Source organism: Astyanax mexicanus, chromosome 18 (assembly GCF_023375975.1).
Source record: "Astyanax mexicanus isolate ESR-SI-001 chromosome 18, AstMex3_surface, whole genome shotgun sequence".
Classification (NCBI taxonomy): domain Eukaryota; kingdom Metazoa; phylum Chordata; class Actinopteri; order Characiformes; family Acestrorhamphidae; genus Astyanax; species Astyanax mexicanus.
In genome coordinates, this window is record NC_064425.1 from 35,489,155 (window position 1) to 35,508,523 (window position 19,369).

General features: G+C 37.9%; 1 protein-coding gene across 4 annotated transcripts in view; it reads right to left on the minus strand.

Annotated features, from left to right (window-relative positions):
* The window catches only part of strn4 (striatin, calmodulin binding protein 4), a 91,905-nt gene that overhangs the window by 26,923 nt on the left and 45,613 nt on the right, over positions 1-19,369 (minus strand). For 3 of the 4 annotated variants that reach the window (XM_049467397.1, XM_049467394.1, XM_049467395.1), the window contains exons 11-17: positions 16,217-16,264; positions 15,987-16,108; positions 11,720-11,887; positions 11,198-11,338; positions 7,736-7,834; positions 7,469-7,555; positions 1,169-1,356 (exon numbers count right to left, since the gene is read on the minus strand). In XM_049467397.1, the coding sequence (XP_049323354.1) occupies positions 1,187-1,356; positions 7,469-7,555; positions 7,736-7,834; positions 11,198-11,338; positions 11,720-11,887; positions 15,987-16,108; positions 16,217-16,264 (835 nt within the window). In that variant the 3' untranslated portion in view covers positions 1,169-1,186. Of the gene's footprint in view, positions 1-1,155; positions 1,357-7,468; positions 7,556-7,735; positions 7,835-11,197; positions 11,339-11,719; positions 11,888-15,986; positions 16,109-16,216; positions 16,265-19,369 lie in introns of all 4 variants that reach the window. The other variant, XM_049467396.1, reaches the window with a different exon arrangement.

Here is a 19,369-nt window from a genome sequence, read left to right on the forward strand (position 1 = left end):
TGAAGATTTTAGATCTGACGGTGGAGGTTTGAGATCTGACGGTGGAGATTTTAGATCTGACGGTGGAGACTTTGGATCTGACGGTGGAGGTTTTAGATCTGACGATGGAGGTTTTAGATCTGACGGTGGAGGTTTTAGATGTGACAGTGGAGGTTTTATATCTGACGATGGAGGTTTTAGATCCGATAGTGAAGATTTCAGATCTGACGGTGGAGGTTTTAGATCTGACGGTGGAGATTTTAGATCTGACGATGGAGGTTTTAGATCCGATAGTGAAGATTTCAGATCTGACGGTGGAGGTTTTAGATCTGATGGTGGAGGTTTTAGATCCGATAGTGAAGATTTTAGATCTGACGTTGGAGATTTTAGATCTGACGGTGGAGGTTTTAGATCTGACGGTGGAGATTTCAGATCTGACGGTGGAGACTTTAGATGTGACAGTGGAGGTTTTATATCTGACGATGGAGGTTTTAGATCCGATATTGAAGATTTTAGATCTGACGGTGGAGGTTTTAGATCTGACGGTGGAGGTTTTAGATCTGACGGTGGAGATTTTAGATCTGACGGTGGAGGTTTTAGATCTGACGGTGGAGGTTTTAGATCTGACGGTGGAGATTTTAGATCTGACGGTGGAGGTTTTAGATCTGACGGTGGAGGTTTTAGATCTGACGGTGGAGATTTTAGATCTGACGGTGGAGGTTTTAGATCTGACGGTGGAGGTTTTAGATCTGACGGTGGAGGTTTTAGATCTGACGGTGGAGACTTTGGATCTGACAGTGAATCTCTTAATAATATCATTATTAAAGTACCCCCCTCACTTAAATATCAAATCATCATAGTAAAGTAGGCATTACTTATAGATTTACATAAATAAAAATATAAAAAATGATTTACCTTTTTACCTTTTAATCAAATTTAAATAATTATCTCATAGCCAAGGACTGATTAGGCCAGCATATAATCATTAAATTAATAGATATTTAAATTAAACCGGTAAAAAAAAATATATTTGGAAAGAACCTACTGACTTTAATCTTGATACTTTTTATTTAATAAAAGGCTATTCATTTAAAAAATAGCACTTTTCTAAGTGGGACATGCTTTATCCACATTCTCAAGAATCAGGGACACACACACAACCCACACACCACACACATATATATAATACCTATGAGAACAATCCATGTCAGACGAAAATCTTGGCGAGTGCATCAGCTCCAGCGCTGGCAATAAAGGGCTGTGAAGGGTGGAACGCAACATCATGGATGGCCTCGTCATGTTTTTTCCTATGAGCCGTTATTTCTTGCACACATGTTCGATTATCCAGCATCCACAAGCGAACTGAACAGTCGTGACCTGAAGGGTGAATAAACATACTGTTTCAACAAAACTGCAGAATAACAGTTACAGTGAGGAAAATAAGTATTTTAACACCCTGCGACTTTGTTCTCCCACTTAGAAATCATGGAGGGGTCTGAATTTTTTATTTTAGGTGCATGTTCACAGTGAGAGTCCTAATCTAAAAAAAATAATCTGGAAATCACAATGATTGATTTTTAAAATAATTTGTGCATAAACTGCTGCAAATAAGTGTTTGAACACCTGCCAATCAACAAGAATTCTGGCCCTCAAAAACCTGTTAGTCTGCCTCTAAAAAGTCTACCTCCTCTCCACTTATACCTCTAAATTAGAAGCACCTGTTTGAGGTTGTTAAGCTGCATAAAATACACCTGTCCACCCAACATAATCAGTAAGACTCCAACTACTGACCTGGCTAAGACCAAAGAGCTGTCCAAAGACACCAGAGACAAAATTGTAGCCCTCCACAAAGCGGGAAAGGGCTACGGGGCAACTGCCAAGCAGCTTAGTGAAAAAAGATCAACTGTTGGAGTAATTGTTAGAAAATGGAAGAAGCTTAACATGACTGTCAATCTCCCTCGGTTACTGTGGGTAATACACTAAGACGACATAGTTTCAAGCTATGCATGGCTCAAATCAGCACACGTCCAGGCCTGTCTTAAGTTTGCCCATGATCATTTTGAAGATCCAGAGGAGTCATGGGAGAAAGTTCTGTGATGACCAAAATAGAACTTTAATAAACAATAAATAAACAACAATAAATCAACCTTTATTTTCACTCGGTAAATACATTGAGGGTAACCCTCATTTTCAATGTAGCCGAGCTTACATAAAGAAACAGGGATTGAGAATTAAGCTTAAATTATTATTTATTTAGGAAAAATTAAAATAATTCGATATAAAAGCATATGCAAACAGGCTAAAATGTAGAGCAATAAAACAAAAAGATAAATACTTAGAATAATAACATTTAAGCACAGAAAAAAATAGTAATAAAACATAAAAAGCAGTAACAAAACAAATAAAAAGCTGAAATTAATAAAATAAATAAAATAAAAGGGCTAAAATGTAAAACATAAAATTAGATAAATAAAAAAACAAAATTATTAAATAAATAATAAGGTAAAAGAAAAACTCAACTAAAACAGTGTCAGGCTGAAGGTGGTTAGAAACTAGGAGTTTAAAATGATTGAGTTTTAGAGTTTCCTGTAGTGAATTCCAGCTCACTGGTGCTCTGTAGCTAAAAGCAGATTTTCCCAGTTCAGTAAAAACTCTAGAAATCTGACAGGTGATCCAGTCACTGAAGCAGGTCTGATAATTACTGGTGTTTATAGAAATCATGGATGAGATATAAGATGGCGTGTGGCCGGAGAGTGAATTATAAATATATATATAAGCCAGTGTGTTTCCCGTCGAGCTGCTAGTGACGACCAACCTACTTTTTGGTACAGTCTGCAGTGGTGAGTAGTGCAAGGGTCACCAGTAATGAACTTTAGAGCAGAATGATAGACTGAGTCCAGAGGTTTCAGGGCACTGGCGGACGCCTGCCTATAAATTACATCAGCATAGTCCAATACTGACAGTAAAGTCGCCTACACCACTCTTTTTCGCGCAAACATAGGCAGACAAGATTTATTGTGATAAAGAAAACCCAGTCTCTGTCTGCACTTGATAACTAATTATTTTTTTTTAAGTTTTAATGAGTTTTAAATGAGAGTTTAAAACTCATTAAAATGAGATACGCTGTGACTCACTCAATGTTGGATCCTGTCAGGGGTCTAATAGTCAAGGTGTTAAAATTAATATTTGGAGATCTGGAGAACAGCATAAACTTATGGTTACTCAGAATCACACATTGTTTTCTATCTAAAAGGTAATTTTGGGCCCTGATAACTGGCAATGGTAAAGGTAATCTTTTTCTAAAAGGTAATCTTTTGCAGGTGTGCCAGAAGAAGACTGTGGTCAACAGTGTCAAAAGCTTTTGTTAAGTTGCAGATATGGTACTGTGCCTTTCTCTAAAACCAGACTGGAAATTAAACAAGATAGAGTTTTCACTTAGAAATTATTTGAGTTGTCTGTTTACTAAAGATTCTAAAATTTTTGCTAAACATGAAAGTTTTGAGATGGGTCTATAATTATTTATATCTGCCACCTCTCCACCTTTATGCAGAGGAATAACATTAGCTGTTTTCCAGATACTGGGAATTCTGCCAGATGAAATAGAAAGGTTAAAAATATACGTAATATGCTCTAAAATAACTGAGGTTGCAAGACGCAAGAAGTAGGGATCCAAACCATCCGCACCCGCCATTTTCCCAGGGTTAATAGTAGCAAGAGCATTAGACACTATACATGGGGAGATGGTTTGGAGTGTGAAAACACCATGGTTCTGGTTAGCAGTAGAGGTAAGGTCACACTCAATCATAGGCATGTTTATGTTTGCATTCTTAAATATATGACCAGCTGTACAAAAAAGTACGTTAAAAACATGACAGAGCTCTTTCTGGTCAGATATTTCGAGGTCATCAACTAGGATTTTGGATGGTATACTGGAAGTATTGTTTTTGAGTGAGTTTACTGTTTTCCAGAATTTTTTGGTGCTGGAGGAGTTAGTAAACAGGCTGAGATAATAATTGGATTTGCCATTTCTAATTGCAGAAGTACATTTATTTCTCAGTTGTTTAAAAGCTAGCCAGTTCTCTTCAGTCTTTGTGCGTCTTTCAACACTGCAAGCTTTATTTCTCTGTTTGAGCAATGAGGAGATTTCACCGGTAAACCAGGGACTCAACCTATCTTTAAACCTCAGCCTTTTATAGGGGGCATGTTCATTTACAACTGCTAAGAATGATTTACAAACGTGATCTAGAGCTATATCTACATCTGAGATACTGAGAGTAAGGTGAATATCACTCATTGCTATATCAGAGAGAAAAACTTGTTCATTAAAGTGTTTAAAATTTCTTCTAACCACCATCCGAGAGCCTGTTTTTTTCTGGAGCAGTTTCTAATGCGTGCGATCGGGCACTGGTCACTAAATCCAAGATCAAAAACTCCTGAGGAAGAAATTTTCTCTATTCTGTTGGATAAAATTAAATCAATCAGACAAGACTCTAGGGGTCTTTTAGGTTAGGGTTGATTTGGTTCAGTGATTAACTGTGTAATGTTAAGATTGCCACATATTTCCTTAAGATGATCGGATGCATTAGAAAGCCAGTTAAGATTAAAATTCCCTAGGACCAGCATTTCTGAATCTGTATATTGTGATGAAAGCTCAGCTATTTCATCAATTGCTGAAACTGGAGCTGAAGGAGGCCTGTAAATCCCAACCAATATAAAAGAGTCATTTTTAGCCAAAGATAGCAGTTCATAGCATTTGTCTTTAGTAACCGCACATAATAATTTTGGTTGGAGATTTACTCTTATAAAAACAGCTACACCACCTCCTCTAGATTTTCTATCAATTCTAAAAAGAGTAAAATGATTTAAAACTACTGTGTGTCATTTATGGTATGCCTAAGCCAAGTTTCTGTTAGGACTACTATGTTAGGATCATACTGTTCAACAAGACCTTTCAGTTGATCCATTTTATTTTCCTGCAGTAAACTTCTAATATTTAAATTAATTAGACCAAGACCATTTCTTTTTTTAAAACTTACAGAATCCTTTATATATTCTGTAGAAAATTTTGGTTGAGAATAAAAAGGCATAGGTAGAAGATCAATGTTAATTAGATTGTTTTTGTTAATAAAAACACTAAAACTTTCCTCTTTGTTGTTCTGTCTTGTACTTTTACTTAAAAAGCTGGTCCTGGGTCTAAAACCAGTAACTACTGGGATAATTAATAAAAAGTCATCAGTAACACATTCCACTCGCCGTGTTTGGAGGAAGAAGAATAATGAGTACCATCCCAAAAACACCATCCCTACTGTGAAGTATGGGGAAGGAAGCATCATGCTTTGGGGGTGTTTTCTGCACATGCGACAGGATGCTGTACTGTATTAAGGAGAGGATGACCGGGGCCATGTATTGCAAGATTTTGTGGAACAACGTCCTTTCCTCAGTTAGAGCGTTAAAGACGGGTCGTGGATGGGTCTTCCAACATGAAAATGACCCAAAGAACACAGCTAAGATAACCAAGACTGGCTCTGTAAGAAGCATATCAAGGTTATGGAGTGGCTTAGACAGTCTAGAGACCTAAACCCTATACAAAATCTTTGGGAGGGAAAACAAACTCAGCGACAGCCCAGAAGCCAGGCTGATCTGGAGAAGATCTGTGAGGAGGAATTGGCTAAAATCCCAGCTGCGGTGTGTGCAAACCTGGTGAAAAACTAGGTTTGACCTCTGTAATTGCAAACAAAGGATACTGTACCAAATATTAACACTGGTTTTCACAGGTGTTCAAATACTTATTTTCAGAAGTAACACAGTAATAAATTGTTTTAAAAATCATTATGTCTCTCACAGTGGATACATATATATATATATATATATATATATATATATATATATATATATATATATATATATATATATATATATTTTTTTTTTTTTTTTGGTTCCTTGATTGACATTATCATTATCATTATCATTTGGAGTGTTAAAATGCTTTAAAATAAAAACACCATATACAGTGACATTAAAATTATTTGCCACCTTAGATATTTCTTTTTTTTCACTGAGTAAATATAAAAAGCACTTTTTTTAAAGGATGATATTCCCACCCATGAATCTCCCCCATGTGCCAACCAGGCCTGATTACTACCAGACCTGTAGAATAAAGAAATTGTTTAAATAGAACCTGTCTGACAACATGAAGCAGGAAAAAAGATCTCAAAAAGCAACACATGATGCCCCAATCTGAAGAAATTAAAAAACAGATGAGAAAACAAAGTCACTGATCATCTATCTGGTCTGGAAAAGGTTACAAAGTCATTTCTAAGACTCTGGGACCTTAGTTAACCACAGTGAGGGCTCTTATTCACAAATGGAGAAAACATGGAACACTGGTGAACCTTCCCAGTAGTGATCGGCCTACCAAAATTATTCCAAAAGGGCATCCACAACTCATCCAGGAGGTCACAAAAGAACCCAGAACAACATTTAAAGAACTGCAGGTCTCACTTGTCTCAGTTAAGGTCAGTGTTAATGATTTCATAATAAGGAAGAGACTGGGTGAAAATGGTCTCCATGAGTTCCATGGCAAAAAACACTTCTGAACAAAAAGAACACAGTAGGCTGTCTCACATTTGCCAAAAACATCCTAATGATCCCCAGGTAAATATTCTTTGGACTAAAGTAACAAATGTGGAACTTTTTGGAAGGCATGTGTCCTGTTGTATAATTTCTGAAAAATAACATCATACTGAATGTAAAACTGGTGGTAGTGTTGGTAGTGTGATGATTTGGCACTGCTTTGCTGCTTCAGGGTCTGGACAACTTGCTGTAATAGATGATACCGGTCGAAGATGAATAACCGGTCATCTGATCGTGACCTTAAGCTCAGGCGTACCCTCCAATGTGTCTGAATTTAAACAACTCTGTAAAAACGAGTGGGACAGATTTTCCTAGAGATATTCCTACAGAGATGTGAAAGATGCATTGCCAGTTATCAGTAAAGCTTAATTCCAAAAGCTAATGTTCCCAGAAGAATTAAGGAAAGGGCAATAATAATTAACTGTTGTTCCACCTGCCCCTATTTAAGATAATGCTCTCAAGTTAGCTAGTAAACCGGCAGCTTGATTGCTGAACTATTGCGCTCCACTGCTATAACTATACCTGTATCTGTATGAGGTGCTTAAAGTGTTGTCCTATTTAGAGGTGGGAGGATTTCACCCCTTTCCTTATAACTCTGTTTCAAGGTAAAGTGTTACACTCTAAAACAAGGACAGAGAAATGTTATTGGATTGGGCCTAAGGGTCAGTTTAGCTAAATCTTGGACTATACAGCATTGTGAAGTTTGTTTCCATTGAAAGAAAAATATAGTCTACAACTAAGCATATCCCTTAACTGACCCTTAAAACAAACTTTGATAGAGTTATTTGGTTTTGCTGATTTGTTGTGTAGAACAAAAAGAACAAATGACTGCATGGTGTTTTCTGCATTTACTTACTGCCAGAGACGAGATAAGTGCCTTTCGGGTCTGTGGTAAGGCAGGTTACAGCATCCAGATGAGCCACCATGGAATGAACGACTTTCCCTGCAAGAAGAAAACAAGAAAATGAAGAACAAACAAAAGAATGAACAAAATACATTTCCTAAACTTCCTTCAGGTTTAATAAAATAAGTGTGTTTCTGGAACAGGTTTTTATAACACTAATAATACACACACACACACACACACACACACACACGCATGCACGCGCACACAGGCACACACCTGTTTTGTTGTCCATGAAGCGGATGGTGCGGTTCTCGTGGGCAGTGATGGATATTTGTTCAGATGGATGGCTGACCACACGGTTAATCAGCTTGCTGCCTGCAGTGGGCATTAAACACAGACATGATTTATTACTCAGCACAGGAACAAATCATTTGCAGCACAGGACTTTTTATAATATATTATAACATTTGTACATCTACATGCATATTTATTTTAGAAACAATTCCCTAGCAGATCTTCCATGTAGGTGTAGAATTAAACATTATTACATTTACAACCACAATTCCAGAAAAGTTGGGAAACTCAATACTACAGTTCTGTAAACTCTAACACGATGGAGGTAAGCGAAACAGCTAACTAATCTAACCAGCACAGCACCATCCATCTGTTATCAAACCCCAGAACCAACTAATCTAACCAGCACAGCTCCATCCATCTGTTACCAAACCCCAGAACCAACTAATCTAACCAGCACAGCTCCATCCATCTGTTACCAAACCCCAGAACCTACTAATCTAACCAGCACAGCACCATCCATCTGTTATCAAACCCCAGAACCTACTTATCTAACCAGCACAGCACCATCCATCTGTAATCAAACCCCAGAACCTACTAATCTAACCAGTACAGCACCATCCATCTGTTACCAAACCCCAGAACCTACAAATCTAACCAGCACAGCACCATCCATCTGTAATCAAACCCCAGAACCTACTAATCTAACCAGTACAGCACCATCCATCTGTTACCAAACCCCAGAACCTACAAATCTAACCAGCACAGCACCATCCATCTGTTATCAACCCAGAGAACCTACTAATCTAACCAGCACATCACCATCCATCTGTTATCAAACCCCAGAACCTACAAATCTAACCAGCACAGCACCATCCATCTGTTATTAAACCCCAGAACATACAAATCTAACCAGCACAGCACCATCCATCTGTTATCAAACCCCAGAACCTACTAATCTAACCATCACAGCACCATCCATCTGTTATCAAACCCCAGAACCTACTAATCTAACCAGTACAGCACCATCCATCTGTTATCAAACCCCAGAACCTACAAATCTAACCAGCACATCACCATCCATCTGTTATCAACCCCCAGAACCTACAAATCTTACCAGTACAGCGCCATCCATCTGTTATCAAACCCCAGAACCTACTTATCTAACCAGCACAGCTCCATCCATCTGTTATCAAACCCCAGAACCTACTAATCTAACCAGCACAGCTCCATCCATCTGTTATCAAACCCCAGAACCTACTAATCTAACCAGCACAGCTCCATCCATCTGTTATCAAACCCCAGAACCTACAAATCTTACCAGTACAGCGCCATCCATCTGTTATCAAACCCCAGAACCTACAAATCTTACCAGTACAGCGCCATCCATCTGTTATCAACCCCCAGAACCTACAAATCTAACCAGCACAGCACCATCCAGCAGTTATAATAAACTGATGTAGTGTTGTAAGAGATATACAGTATTATAATTGTTTATAATGTTTAGAGTGAATAAAGGAGCAGTTATAATAAACTGTACTGGTGTTGTAAGAGATATACAGTATTTACAGAATCTGTTACTGACTGATGTTCATTGCAGGGAGCTTTTAAATCTGTGCAAGGTATTTTTGTGATGAATAATTAATGTTAATTTATTAAATCACAGAGAATGGAAATAAGTTTATTTTTATTTCATCATTTGACAGCACTAATAAAAAAAATAATTAGCTGTATAAGGAATCTACTAGACTATTCCTGTTGTGCTAGAATCGTACTCTAGCACTTGTATATACAGTGAGTCCAAGAAGTATTTGATCCCTTGCTGATTTTCTTTGTTTGCCCACTAATAAAGACACTATCCTTCTGCACTTTTAATGGTAGATATATTCTAACATGGAGAGACAGAATATCAAGACAAAAATCCAGAATATAATTTTAAAGAATATATTTTAATTAATTTGTATTTCAATGAGGAAAATAAGTATTTGATCCCTCTTGCCAAACACACTCAATACTTAGTGGCAAAGCCTTTGTTTGCAAGCACAGCGGTGAAACGTTTGTTGTAGTTAACCACAAGTTTAGCACACACACCAGGGGGAATTTTGGCCCACTCTTCTTTGCAGATCCTCTCTAAATCATGAAGGTGGGTGGGCTGTCGCTTGGCAACTCTGACCTTCAGCTCCCTCCATAGATTTTCGATCGGATTGAGGTCTGGCGACTGGCTGGGCCACTCCATGACCTTAATGTGATTTTTCTTGAGCCAATCCTTTGCTGTATGTTTAGGGTCGTTATCATGTTGGAAGACCCAACCACGGCCCATTTTCAGATCCCTGGCAGAGGGGAGGAGGTTGTCCCTCAGGATTGTGCGGTACATTGTGCGGCTCCATCCATCTTCCCAGTGATGCGGTGAAGTAGCCCTGTACCCTTGGCAGAGAAACACCCCCAAAACATTATGCTTCCACCTCCATGCTTGACGGTGGGCACAGTGTTCTTGGGGTCATAGGCAGCATTTTTCTTCCTCCACACATGGCGGGTGGAGTTGAGGCCAAAAAGTTCAATTTTGGTCTCGTCTGACCACAAAACCTTCTCCCAATAACTTGGTTCATCTTTCAAATGATCATTGGCATACTTGAGGTGCGCCTCCACATGTGCTCTCTTCAGCAGGGGTACCTTTCGGGCACTGCAGGATGTGAATCCATTGTTGCGCAAAGTGTTGCCAATTGTTTCCTTGCAAACTGTGGTCCCAGCTGCCTTCAGATCATTTGCTAACTCCTGCCGAGTGGTTGCAGGACGATTTCTGACCGTTCTCAGCATCATTGCCACCCCACGAGGCGAAATCTTCTTTGGAGAACCGGGCCGAGGTCTGTTGATTGTCATGTTATACTTTTTAAACTTTCTGATAATTGCACCAATAGTTGTTACTTTCACATCCAACACCTTACTAATCTTTTTGTAGCCCATTCCAGCTTTGTGAAGGTCAACAATTCTGACTCTGAGGTCCTGTGACAGCTCTTTGGTTTTACCCATGTTGGAGACTTGAAATCTGTGTGATCTGTCTGATTCTGTGGACAGGTGTTTTTCACACAAGTGATTAGTGAGAACAGGTGGCTTCAGGTCAGGTAACAAGTTGATTGGGAGTGTCTAACTGGTCTGTAAAAGCCAGAACTGCTAATGAATACTAAGGGATCAAATACTTATTTCACTCCATGAAATACAAATCAATTAATATATATTCCTTAGATTTATTTTCTGGATTTTCTTTTTAATATTCTGTCTCTCCATGTAAGAATACATCTACCATTAAAAGTATAGAATGATCATGTCTTTATTAGTGGGCCAACAAAGAAAATCAACAAGGGATCAAATACTTCTTGGACTCACTGTATGTGCATATAGATGCGTATATATTTGATGTTACAGCATTCTGTCCGTGGTTTTGCTCACCGTCCTTAGTTTGGGTCTCCAGGACCAGGATGCTTTGCTCTGTGTTCAGGTCGTAGAGGACCGTCTCACCTCCATCAAATGACACAACTGCCTGGGACACGTCAGCATTCCCAAAAGCAATGGAGGTGGGAGTGCCATGCTCTGAGACAAAAAAAAGCTTCTTGTTTACAACATGTGGCTACAAAAATATACTCTGTTATTACCTATAATGCTCTAAAATTACTAACTCTCTTTATAAACATGATCAACATGTATTTCTTCTCTTTACTAAGGTTTTGTCTAAACATCTAGTATATAAATTGGCATTTTCTGATTGCTGTAATGAGTTCTGCCAAAAGAAACAAGAATCACCCCAAAACACTCTGCCTGACATGTGCACACGCACGTACTTGCTCACGCAAACGCACACACGCACAAACCCACACGCACACACAAGCGTACGCAGACGGCACACTCGAACGCGCACACATGCATGCACTCACTCACACAAACGTGCAGGCACGCACACACCCACTCACACACCTTTCTCCTTGTTGAAAACAGATATGCAAGGGGAGGAGCTCTGGGGGTCCCAAATGCGCACAGTGCCATCTGCTGAACAGGAGGCCAGGCGTTTCAGAGTGGGTGAATATGCCAGATCCCAGACCGAATCCTCATGTCCCAGTAACACACTGCTCTCAACGCCTGGATCTGTAGAACACACACAAAAAGACAGGGATAAAATACCTAATCACAATTAAAATAATAATCAATTGCATAATACATCTTTATAGTATGGACATCATACCTCTGTCAGGTTCACTAACTTTCTTTCTATATGTGCTTCTTAATGCTCAAAGAAATGTTAAGCTGTGACGTTGAGTTGGAAATGAAGCTCGTTGGCTGCGTTTGTGTGTCGCTTCTGGCAGTCGTGACATTATTTCTATAACCTGGCATGCCTGAGTGTATGTTTTTCAAAGTTGACTTTAGGGTAAACTTTTCATAAGTCTGCTTCATACAAAAATAAATGTAAGCTTTTCCAACATTTGGTATCACATTACTTCAAAATGATAAAGTAATATAATTTGTTATGTATATCATTAATAGTTTGGAATGTGTTCCTCTAGGATTTCATTGTGTCACTGGATAACAGTTTGTTGTTTGCTGTTTTTTTAGGACTCCGAATAGACATTTTTCCTAAGTTTGGTATTCCATTAGTCCAAATTAATGCAGTAATGTCACTTGATACTTATATTACTAATAGTATGTGTTCAATGATTTCATGGTGCTATTTAATGTCTCTTTGATTTATTGGTTTTATATTGGACTCCAAATTTAGTTTACACTATTTTTTATATCCCATTTATCCAAAATGATACCGTAATATATCTTGAAACATCCATCTTGAATACCTGAGAATGGGAGAAATCTTTAAGAATTTAGTGGTGTGATATGATAACCATTTGGTTTTATAGGGATCCACTGTCTTATCTTTCAGTATTTTTACTGGGAACATACAGCACCCTCCATAGTTATTGACACCCCTGGTAAAATGTGTTAAAAGTCTTAAAATAAGTAAATTATTTTTATTGCAGAAGCATAATCTTACTTTAAAATAAATTTAGAAAAAAATGCAACCTACAACTCAAGTGAATAAAAATAAATAAATAAATCCTGACTAAGACATTAATTATTGTTCATAAAATGACCTGTTCCACAATTATTGGTATACTTAACAATTACTTGGAAATAAATGTATTTGAACCAGTTATGTAATTTCAACTGTAATTTATAAAGTGGATCAAAGTATCTAGGAACCTTTAATTAGTAATTCATCACTTCTTGCTGTGACATACAGCTGATCGATATAGCAGAGTTAATCTCCAAGCTGCTCGGAGACCTGCTTCAGCTTTAAGTGGAAAAGTGTCTTCTGGACTGAAGAGTACACATTTCAAATTGTTTTTGGAGATCATCAATGTCGATGGACTGTCTGGATTGTTTTCAGTGCAAAGTTCTATGTATGTGTATATTAGTGCCCATGGCATGGAGAACCTACACTTCTGTAAAGCACTATTAATGCTGAAAGGTACACACAGGTTTCGGAGCAACAAATGCTGCCATCCAAGCAATGTCTTTTTAAGGGACGTCCTGCTAATTTCAGCAAGACAATGTCGAGGCCACATTCAGCATGTGTTGCAGACTGTTGAGCAACTGAGATTTTACATCAAGCAAGGCTTGAAAAGAATTCACCCTACAAAGCTTCAACAACTAGTGCTCAGTTCCCAAATGCTTATTAAGTATCAAAAAGAAAAGATGATGTAACACAGTGGGAAACATGACCCTTTCCTGAATGCTTTGGATTGTGTTGCAGCATTAAATTCAAAATGTCCACAAAAACCAATAAAGTTAGCTCTTTGAGCATTAAATATCTTGCCTTTGTAGTGTATTCTATTGAATATAGATTTGCAAATCACCGTAATCTGTTTTTATTTATGAAGTCCTAACTTCATAGGAATTGGGGTTGTAGTTAGACTTCACTACTTTTAGTCAAGAGCACGCATTTCTCACATGCTGCTCGCCTTGGGCTGCTACTTTACTTTGAAATGAGGGGCTCCATATTCCCTGATTTCTGACAGTCTACAGCAAAATACTAAGTTGCTGATTATTCTATAGTTGTAGTTTTGGAATCTTGCACAAAACTATTTGCTTGCTGCATTATTTTGAAGTACAAGTTTCTGTGTTATGTTCACTATTAACATTTCTTTTAATACCATAGTTACCATGTTCATATGGCAAATGTCCACTGCAGTATTGGAGTTGTCTTGCAAAATATTTAACATTTGGTGTGCTCTCATATGCTATTTGTCAGTGTCACTTGACCCCCGAGTGATAGGTCAAGTTTTTTGTAACACAGCGTGTTTTGCCTTTGATTTAGAAAAGTGCTTTTGGGGTAAAAAGCTGTCTTTCCTTGTATTGCTTAGTGGTTTATTGTGTTTTTGTCAAATATGCAGGAGGCAAAAGTGTTTTATCACTGTAATATTGTCACTTAAAAGTGATAATGGAAAGCCCAATGGCCAAATGTAGGGCCGAATGTAACACTTAATCTGGCTAATTTATATGGTCCCAATTGAGATAACTGCTTTTTTCTGCAAGTTTCTGTTCTCACTGCCAGATTTGGACACAATACTTGATTGCTCTCTTCAACTGCAATTCTATTATTGTAATTATTGTAATCTTCTTGTTAGACACATCTACATTTTATACCTCTTTTTATTTTTATACCGCTTTTTAAAACTCTCCACCTGTCTGATGAGGACTTGTCTGATGTCCATTTCCTGTTAAATCAAACAGATTTTGTTTACTGACACTAGTGTTACACCTGAAGCATCTCCTCTATTCATGGAAAACCATGAAAGCATATTTAAGGGGGGAAATATTTTTTATATGCAAGGCATATAAAAGAAACTCATTGGAGATCTAGATAACAAACATGCATCTTCCCCATCACCAGACTCTTATAAACAACTCCTTGCTCTGAGATATGAGTTTTAATATAGATGTCATTGCTATGATATTGGGGATAAAGCAAATAAAATATTTGCATATTAGCTCCGACAATCAGCGACAACTCATTTTAATCCTGAGAATAAACCAGTAGTAGGGGTGACAACTCACCCACCTAAAATTAATGCAGAGTAAACGTTTTTTTACTCAACACCATATGAACCTGATACAGTCACTGACACGGCTCAGTTAAACTTTTTTTGATACATTACATATACACACTCTTACCACAGAACAACAAGATCTACTGGCGTGCCCATTCAAGGATGAAGAACTTACTACAGCTAGGACTGCCGTGCTGTCTGGTAAATGCCCTGGGCCAGACGGATTTCTAATAGTTTTATAGGAAATTTCCTAGCACGATTATACCTACTATATACACACTTTACAGGCAACCATAACTAGGCCCTAAAACATAAGGACCCCATGTCCTGTAGTTCATACAGCCCCATACCTTTGCTCAATAACAATGTCAAAGTATTAGCAAGTTAGACTCTAATATTCGTTCTCTTATTTGCCCTGACCAGACAGGTTTTGTTAAAAATAGCTATTTTTATTTTTACAACTGAACCACTCGCGCTATCACTACGGATACAGTTTATGGGCATCTTTAGAAGTGGCACAGAGCCCCGGCAGGCAATACTGGCACACACTCATGCATCCTCTGTGAGTGCTAAACATAATGTAAACTATTGCATAGGGTACACTGGACAAAGGCTAGACTGTCTAGAATTTATGGCAATGTAGACAGACCCCAACTGGGACAGAAGCCCAGCCACCAAGCCCAGACAGTTTATATCATATGTTTTGGACCCCCACTAATTTAGTCTTGTCTGTGCAAGTGTGTATGTATGTATGTATTTTGATTGCATAGCCTAAACCAATAAACAAAACAATATATTTTTTTAAATATACTTTTTTAATTAGGAATGATTCTAGAAAACTAGGTACAAAACTACATATTTTGACATTTTCCTTTGTAATTTTGTCCTTTAGGAAAGTGTTCCTAATTAGGCCCTAAAGTTTCCATCTTAGTAACAGAAGAACAGAACAGAAATATGTAAAACGTCATGGCTTTGACAGATAGCGGCTGTCATGATTCTGGTATAAATCTGTCCAGTGCCCAGGACTTTTAGGATACAGAGAACCATTCAGACTCTTAGAAAAATCAATCAAAACAAGGGCAATTGCAAAAATGTTATAAAATTAAAGGGTTGGCAAGACTGTATGTATCCTGGAGACTTGCCGTAATTGTCGTAAGGATCCACATTGAGATCTGGAATTTTCCAACAACGCACGCTTCCATCCAGACCCCCACTGTAGCAGGTCTCTCCATCTTCACCCATAGATAAAGAGAGGACTGCTCCACTGTTCACAGACACACACAGTTCTGTTAATACTCTTAAAAGAAGTTCAGGATTAATTAGTCTCTTATCCTAATGTTTACTCAAATCAAAACCAAATGCTAATCCTCACCTGTGTGCTCGAAACGTGTAAACTGGCTCAACATCCAGCGCTGCGTTTCTGATAAGAAAAAAAAAGATCAAAAGTACAATACCTTAAAAAAGTATATAATGCATTTCAAAAAAGTAAATAATGCATTTCAAGAATTATTGATATGTGGCAGTTATGGAAACAGTTGCTCCATACTCCAAGACTCGCCATTCCCCCACCACCCCCCCAACAATTGGTTACTGCTTAATTACTCCACAAGGTGGCACAATAATGAATATATAAAGTATCATAGAATCACAGTATTGTGATATCATTGTGAGCAACATATTGTAATAATATCTTATTGTGAGATGCCCTCTGATTCCCACCCCTACTATTTTTTTAAATAAACGAATGCGGATTTGGCACATTCAAAAAAGGTTTTCACCTTTCCTGTCCTATGCAGGAAAATCTACTACTACTACATATGGTTTATCCATAACGCTACTGAAATGATGTCTGACATTTTAAACATGTGCATGCCAGAAAAAAATCTGCATTGTTTGGATACAGTGGATACAACTGAAAAAACTGCAGCTTTGTGAAAGCTAGCTGAGGGAAACTCAACACAAACATGCAGTGGGGAAAATAAGTATTTGATACGCTGCCGATTTTGCAAGTATTCCGACCTACAGAGAGTAGAGAGGTCTGAGATTTTTTCGTAGATACACTTAAACTGTGAGAGAAAAAAATCCATAAAATAACATTGTATGATTTTTAAATAATTAATAGGAATTGGATTGCATAAAATATGTATTTGATCACCTAGCAACCAGCAAGAGTTCTGTGCCTCACAGACCTGTTAGTGTTTTTTTCAGAGACTGTAAAAAAGATGAACACCGTGTCGCCATGTTGGTGATCCTGATACCCGAGACTGCGCAGTAGAGACCAAAGGAGGGAGAAAGAATGTGTTGAGATAGCCTACTCATTTAAATAACCCCGCCCCTGAGGGCTGCCTCGAGGTCACAGGCTGCAGAGCGGAGAGGAGCGGAGCTGACGGTCTGTTATTTGTCCCGCACATAACCAGCTCTTTTACAATGACCACACCGGTTTTAAATAGAGCTGAATAATGTTTTAAAAATGTAACAATATAAGCAGAGGTAACACTAGCTGTTGCATTTAAATAAAGGAGGTAGAATTACAGTATATCAGGAAAAAACATGATTGAAAGTTGTCTGTTTTGGTTAGAGCTGTAAGTAAAGCAGTGGTGGTTGATTTTGTTGTGCTGATGATTGCTGTTGTGTCTCCTAGTAAACATAATTCTGGGGATAGAGGGATAGTGATATTCAAGGATGCAGTTAATATTCTGATCATTTCTTGCCAAAAGTTTTGTACGGGTGTGCAGTGCCACATGACGTGGATGTAGTTATCTGTGGTGTTTTGGGTGCAGTGTGAGCGATTTTCAGAATCGGTAAAACCCATTTTAAACATCTTTTGTCCGGTGTAGTGGGTTCTGTGGATAACTTTATATTGTATAAGCTGTAGATTTGCCGTTGTGATTATGTGAAGGTTATTTTTACATATCTGTATCCAGAAATCAGGATCAGGGGTGATGAATAAATCTTCTTCCCATTGTTTAGTTGGGAGTGTTATTTTTGGGTCTGGTTTTGGTATTGATTTATACATTTTAGATAAGCGTTTTTTTGGAGAGGATATGTTAATAATGTCGATTATTGCAGATGGTAATTTTAATTTGTTTTCAGTCTTTGATTTTGGAGCTCAGCAGTAATGTTTACTGGTGAAATTTGAGGAAATGATGGCTTCCTATGCCAAAATTCATGGTGTTGTTGTGGAATATATGTTTAAGATTAGTGATGCCTTTATCGCTCCAGGTAGTGAAGTGGAGTGAAGTGAAGTGTGATTTTGTGAAATTTCCACTAAGCTGTCAGAGTTGTTGCTATTGTTAAAATTTTGAAGCAGGCATGCTTTTTAAGTGTATGCGTGATAAATGGTAAGTCTGCTATGTTGATATTTTTGCTTAGGGTTTGTTCTACGTCCATCCATGTACTGTCAGTCTGGGAAGGGCTTATCCATTTTAATATATATTGTAATTGCGTTGCGAGGAAATTGTTGTAGAAATTTGGAGCTTCTAAGCCTCCCTGGGTTTTGGAATTTTGGAGTATGGTAAGTTTAATTCTTGGTGGTTTATTTTTCCAATAGAATTTAGAAATAGCTGCGTCTAAGGATGTTAGACATTTATTTGGAGGTTCGACAGGGAGCATAGAAAATAGATAATTGACTTTGGGTAATATCGTCATTTTGAATACTGCTATTCTGCCTATAAGGGAAATGGGAAGGTTTGTCCAGCGTTGGAGATCTTCACATACTGTTTTGAGAAGGGGGGGGGGGGGGGGGGGGTAATTAAGGTTGTGTAACTCTGACAGCTGGGGGGAAAACTTTTATGCCCAGATATGTGATAAAGTAGGTGTTCAGTGGGATAGGGTGTGTCTGAATTGGGGTGTTTTATATATATATATATATGTGTATTTAATGGTAGGAAAGTGGATTTAGAACAATTAATGGAGTAATCTGAGATTTTGTTTGATGGTTTTAATGGTTTCTTTTATTGAGAATAAAGGGTTTTACAGGAAAAGTAGAATGTCATCTGCATTTGCATGGCAAATAAGAATTTCCAGTTTACTTTATCAAAAGCCTTTTCCGCATCTAGGGTTATTATTGCTGTTTGTGACTTTTGTTCAGTGGCATATTGTATTATGTTAATTAGTCTATGCATATTGGTGGAGGAGTGTCTGCCTTTAATAAAACCTGTTTGATCGGGGTGGATTAGATATGGAATAACTGTTTCTAGTCTATTTGCTTATGTCTTGCGTATAACTTTAATGTCTGTGTTGATAAGTGAGAGAGTTCTGTAACAGGATGGAATGGTGGGGTCTTTGTTAGGTTTGAGGTGAAGGGAAATTGAAGCCGTATTCATACCAGTGGGCAGTTTCATCCTATGTTTGATCTCTTTTAACTCTCTTCCAAAGAGTGGAGATAGTATTGGCCAAAAGTGTTTGTAAAATTCACCTGGGAAACCGTCCGCACCTGGGGCTTTATTGTTAGGTATTTGGTTTAGTGCTTTATGGGTTTCTTCGAATGAGATTGGTTCATCTAGAGTATATTTTTGTTCTTCTG